Source organism: Citrus clementina, unplaced genomic scaffold (genome assembly GCF_000493195.1).
Source record: "Citrus clementina cultivar Clemenules unplaced genomic scaffold, Citrus_clementina_v1.0 scaffold_9, whole genome shotgun sequence".
In the NCBI taxonomy this organism is placed as follows: domain Eukaryota; kingdom Viridiplantae; phylum Streptophyta; class Magnoliopsida; order Sapindales; family Rutaceae; genus Citrus; species Citrus x clementina.
In genome coordinates, this window is record NW_006261964.1 from 11,572,784 (window position 1) to 11,578,903 (window position 6,120).

The following is a 6,120-nucleotide window of genomic DNA, read 5'->3' on the forward strand; positions in this document are numbered from 1 at the left end:
CTGGAGCATAAGGTCCTGTTAGCATAGCCTTCAAGCCTTAACGCAACTGCATACGAGGTTGTTCCAACAAAGGGAAATCAAGTGATCCAAAATTTTGCTTAACAGATTGAAAAGACTCTGGGATTTTTTCCACCTGAAAGAGATGCAGTTTAAAATAGAACATCAATAAAATTATTGGCTGCATGAACTCAACTATACCACAATATAATTTTAATTAACGGCACTTTGCATTTGACAATCTGTAGCCTTAGTGCTACAATCTTTAAGGGAAATAGCAAAGCCAAAGTGACAGAATGAATGTGTAAGTGTTCATAAATAAAAGAAACCTTGCTTAAAACTTGTCAGTCAATAAGCTCAACAAGTGAACAGAAAACAAACACAAAATAGCATTGATTTTCCGAATACTTTTGTAGTCAAAGAAAATGCTGCATTCCATCAAATGCTTATTGGGATCTTTCTAATTTTAAATTTAGAACAGAATAATGATAATGATGATTAATAACAAAAACGCTAGAATCAATTTACAGTAGATTACTTAAAATGACCAACTGAACATAATATATAAATATAATTGGAAGGGATGGTTGCTAATAACACTAAGTAAAATACTGAATAAAAACAATGTACAAGTGCTAACTACCAAGAATAGAACAGAATATTGACAGCACCAAGTGGATTAAATTGATCTAACAACACTAATAACATGTGTAGAAACCAGGAGAAATAAATATTAAAACCTGGTCCTTGAAAAAGCTTTGACTGAAAATATCCTCAAGAGACCAAGAAAACACTGTATGTCCTGCGAAGCCTACTGCTTTCTTCGAGCTGCTGCTGCAACCTTTACCTTCCATCATTTCTTCACTCTGTGATTCCTGTTTCATCAACCAACAAACAATGACAGTGTTTTATTTATAGTTTAATCTTTTTGAAATGAACGATGACAGTGCTGAAAACCCATTTTATTACCACCCTTTAAATTCCACACACCCCCCCCCCCCCCCAAAAAAAAAAAGGAAGTTACTTAGCTAGAAAGCAAAGAAATGGAAGAGACAAGGAATCACCTCGTACGAGCACTAACTAAAGATTAAAGATGCATGAGTTTACCTAGAGACTGTAGCAAAACAGAAAGACTAAACAGCAAAAGTTTTCCATTTCCTTTGCCTTTTTTGTTCTTTCATTTTCATTTTGGAGCCCCAATTTCAGTTTCTACTTTTCCTTTCCCACTCACAGCTGCTTTAACAGGGAAAGTCGTGATCACCGTGGCAAATGCAATAGCTCCTACTGCTCCTTCATTACTTAACACAATTTACGGAGCCTCTTGGAAACCGAAAAGACATGCAGGAATGGAAAAGTTTATTATTCAATTCATTTGGAATGTAAAATTTAACAAGGTCCGCTTCATTTAATTATTCATTTATTTTGCTTAATTTCGTCAACTGTTCATCAGCTTTCATAAAATTTCTTCTACTTTTTTTTTCCTTTTTAAAAAAAAAATTCGAGAATTCATTCTATTTTCGAAAGCATACGTCTCTTGAATTTCCTATTACATTACTCAGTTTATGTTTTCAAATATTATTCAGTATTTTGAAACTAAAGTAATCGTAATTTCTTATTTACGATGTTTTCCTTTAAATTATTATAACCTTAACGTTGATTACAATCTTAAATTAATTATTTGAACATTAGATTCATGAATTTTGTAGTACAATCTAAAATTCTGCCTACTACAAGACCCCGAGGTTTTCTTTTGAAAGGTCACCATCAATATATGTATCATAGAGAAATTATTAGTCATTTCTCTTAAATTATCTTGTTATAAAAAATATTATGATTAGTTTTCGTTAGACAGTAATAACATGATAAAGATAATTTAGAGATTTGACATGATAAAAAAAAAAAAATTATTAGTCATCTACTTTTCGTTCTATTATTCAAATTTCTACAAAAGTTTAAATTTTTTTCACTCTAATTTTGTAATTTGTATCAACCATCTACCCAAATCTTAACCGGTGTTTATAATTAATAATACCACAAGGGCAATTTAGATATTTAAATAATAATATAAAATATAAAAATAAAAAACTATTTTTAATACAAATATTCAATTAAATACACTTGTCTTAAACTCTATTTTTTCTTAATTAAACGAATTATAATTTTTCTTCTCAGCTTGTCTTTAAAAATTTACATAATCAAACTAAATTCACAAGTTATCATAAAGCCTAATTTATAAAAACTGAATAATCCCACCCTAAATTTGATTCCATAATTAAAAGAGAATTCCATAATTTAAAAGAGAAAAACGGGTACCGAGCTCGAATTCCCTTGAATTCGGTAAAATGACCATTTTACTTATCTCCGTTAAATATCCTAATGGTGTTTATGTTTTGGTGAACGGTTGATACAACTATGGAATTAGGTTGGAAAATCAAACAACTTTAAATTTTTGTAGTATTTTTTATAACATGTAAACTTAAGATATATGGTTGATAATTTTCCTATATCTTTAGGATTACACTAAATTAAGTTTCAAGGACCAAATATTCAATTTACAACTATTTTGTTATTTTTTTAATAGAAGCCAATACTTTAGTTTGCTGGATGAATGATACAACTTGAAAGTGTTGTAATATTTTTTATGGACTTATTTTAAGACCTAAAATATCGTTTTTGTCTAGAGTCTCATATCATTTAGAGTCGACCATATTACTCTCTCCTTTTACTTCTTGTCGTACACCTCTCTTAACTAATTATAAAAATGTTCCAAAAAATGTTCATATACACATGATGGGCAATTAGTATAGAGAATAGTGCATTAGGAGTGTACAAGACTCCCTGACATAATTATCATTTGGATTGTATTTATTAGATGAGTAATGTTACTATTACAAGTTCTTATATGAAGTATTTTTGTAGATGAGGTGATGTCTTTATTGAACTAAATGTTACGATTACAAGTTCTTATACTCCCTGACATGTCTTCATCTACAAAATATTAGATGGTTAACTAAAAGTATAAAATAAAAAAATAAATTTTGTAGATGAAGTGATGTTTTTATTGAACTATTCATTTGATATCACATTAGTTTGTATTAAAGAGTTTGTAATTATATTATTATTCTTTAAGGTGTAGTCTCCTAATACAATGAGAAATGCTAAAAGAGATTGTTTGATTCAAAAAAAGGGGAGTACTTATAAAAATTGTAAGACAAATGTTCTTAATTAAAACAAAAAATAATAGTATCAAGTACTATTTTTTGATAATATTAATTACTATTATTATTCTTAACAAGCCAAAAATCTGAAAAATCCCTTTAAACAGGCTTCTGGACAAAACTGATGGAGAAGAATGTGTAGACTGCGTGGCACTATAAGTGGCTGGATATTTTATGTCCCTAAATCTCCCACGTGTAACTTATTAAGTGGCTGGTTGGATATTTATAAAACTTGTAAGGATAAGGTATACATACACCACATGGCATACAGCAGCTCTACATTGATCAAATTTTGTTAATTTCTTAAATTTTATCAGAAAAATGGCCATGGTCATTTCCTCTTCTTCAGACTGTTCATCGGCTTTGATTAACACTACTTACACATGCATGAAAAAATCCTACAGACACACTCTCTTTTCAACATGCAAAGCCTTTCCCTTTGTAACAGTCAATCCAAGCTCCATTATTAATCATAGATTCTTTCAAGTAAATGCTTCCACCAATTTTCCCACAATTGAACTGAATCGAGACTCTCATCATCAAACAGCAGTACCAGATGCCAAGAAGTTTGATAGTTTCTTACATGGCATGTTAAAAGATCCTCAGACACAAGAACTTGCATATGACTACTACAACGAAGCAAAAAAATTGCCAGAATTTAGACCAGAGAAATCAACTTTAAAGCTTCTGATCAGGTACTTAGTACAATCCAAGAAATGGGATTCTATTGTTTCACTCTCTGAAGATTTTAAGATTTATAATGTGTTGCCTGATGCTCATACTTGTTCTAGATTGGTTGCTAGTTGCGTTAGAGCTAGAAAGTTCAAAATTGCTAACACTTTGCTTCAAGTGTTTATAACTGATGGGGAGATTGCTTTGTTGGCTTTTAATTCTGCAATGGGAGGTTATAACAAACTTCATATGTATTATAGCACAATTTTAGTGTACGAGAAGATGAAATCTGCTGGAATTGTTCTTGATTCTGGTTGCTATTGTCAGATTATGGAAGCTTATTATAAAATTGGCGACTCGGAAAAAGTAGCTGCTCTGTTTCTTGAATGTAAAAGTAGGAAGTTAGATTCAACTCCGTTTTCAACTCATATGTATAAGATTTTATGTGATTCGTTAGGGAAATCTGGTCGAGCTTTTGAAGCTCTCAAGTTCTTTAGGGATATGAAGGAAAAGGGTATTTTAGAGGACCCTTCAATCTATGCTTCTTTGATATGCTCTTTCGCGAGTATTACGGAAGTAAAGTTAGCCGAAGAGCTATTCAAAGAAGCAGAGGAGAAGGGAATGTTGAGGGATCCGGAAGTTTGTTTGAAACTCGTTTTGATGTATATTGAAGAAGGGTTGGTGGAGAAGACTCTTGACGTTGTTGAGTCTATGAAGAATGCAAAATTGAAGATTTCTGATTGCATTTCGTGTGCGATTGTTAATGGCTTCTCTAAAAGAAGAGGATATTGGGCTGCTGTCAAGGTTTATGAACAGCTGATCTCCCAGGGCTGCATTCCAGGACAAGTGACCTATGCTTCAATCATAAATGCATATTGCAGAATAGCGTTGTATTCAAAAGCGGAGAAGGTATTCATAGAGATGCAACAAAAGGGTTTCGATAAATGTGTTGTGGCATATTCTAGCATGGTTGCAATGTATGGCAAAACAGGAAGGATAAGAGATGCAATGTGGCTTGTGGCTAAAATGAAAGCGAAAGGTTGTGAGCCAAACGTATGGATATACAATTCCCTTATGGACATGCATGGCAGGGCTAAGAACTTGAGACAGGTGGAGAAGTTATGGAAGGAAATGGAACGAAGAAAGGTGACTCCAGATAAGGTAAGTTACACTACTGTTATAAGCGCTTACAATAGGGCGAGGGAGTTTGATATGTGTGTGAAATTTTACAATGAATTTAGAATGAATGGAGGTGTTATTGATAGAGCTATGGCTGGAATCATGGTTGGGGTTTTCTCCAAACTTAGTCAGATTGAAGAGCTAGTGAAGCTTTTGCAAGATATGAAATCTGAAGGAACGAAGCTAGATGAGCGGCTTTACCATTCTGCCATGAATGCTTTAAGGGATGCTGGGCTGCAAATGCAAGCACAATGGCTGCAGCAGAACTTTGAGGGCACGTAACATTTGCTATATATCGCACCATAACTACTTCTTTTGTGAGAAGTGAGAAATGAGGAATTGTCCAACTTCTAACATGTCATAGTAGCAATTGAAGGTGACATATCTTCAATCTAATTTTATTTTATTTTTTTTACATTGTACTTTTATTTTATTTGAAGATCACATATTAGTATTACACTACTTAATAAAAGTGTAATACAAAATTGGGTAAGCTTATCAGTACCACTCACTTTTGCAATGCCTTTGGCTATGTTCATCCCAATTGTTCCCAAAGCTCCTAATTATGTTGCGGCTTGTTCCTCCAATTTTTTTTTTCTTTCTTTCAAAAAACTCTTCGAAATTATACATTTACTGGGCTGTACTAAAAGTAAAGATGGCCAATGGGTTGGGTGACACGTGACACGGCACATGCACGTGCAGCACGAGCATGTTTTGGTAGGGCATTCGGCACGGCACATCACGTACGTGGGCTGAGGCGGGCTTATAATTTTAGGTACATGGGCCTTCAAAACACGGCACGGTTAGAGATGGGGCAAAGCACGACATGATTAGAATGGGACAAAGTACGGTACGTGAAAAAGCACGCTTTATTGGTGGGTTCGCACATAGTCTGTGGGCCAAAATATATTAAAGTAAAATTTTTTAATGAAAAATATAGATAAAATGTTATGATTTTACAAATATTTTGAAAGTAATTTGTTTAATATATTTTATAAGCATAGGCTTTTAAAAATTAATTTAAGTCTTAGTTTAAAAAAATATTCTAATTGTT

General features: G+C 32.7%; 1 protein-coding gene across 1 annotated transcript; it reads left to right on the forward strand.

Moving 5' to 3' along the window:
• Window positions 1-3,505: 3,505 nt before the first annotated feature.
• LOC18032173 (pentatricopeptide repeat-containing protein At5g13770, chloroplastic) lies at window positions 3,506-5,638 on the forward strand. The gene has a single exon (XM_006420629.2). It carries the CDS (start codon window positions 3,537-3,539, stop codon window positions 5,346-5,348), a length of 1,812 nt encoding a protein of 603 aa, XP_006420692.1. The 5' UTR covers window positions 3,506-3,536; the 3' UTR covers window positions 5,349-5,638.
• The last annotated feature ends 482 nt before the right edge of the window (window positions 5,639-6,120 follow it).

What these genes read in the sequence shown, in the direction of transcription:
- LOC18032173 (XM_006420629.2), top strand. Translation starts at nt 3,537, where the DNA reads ATGGCCATGGTCATTTCCTCTTCTTCAGACTGTTCATCGGCTTTGATT.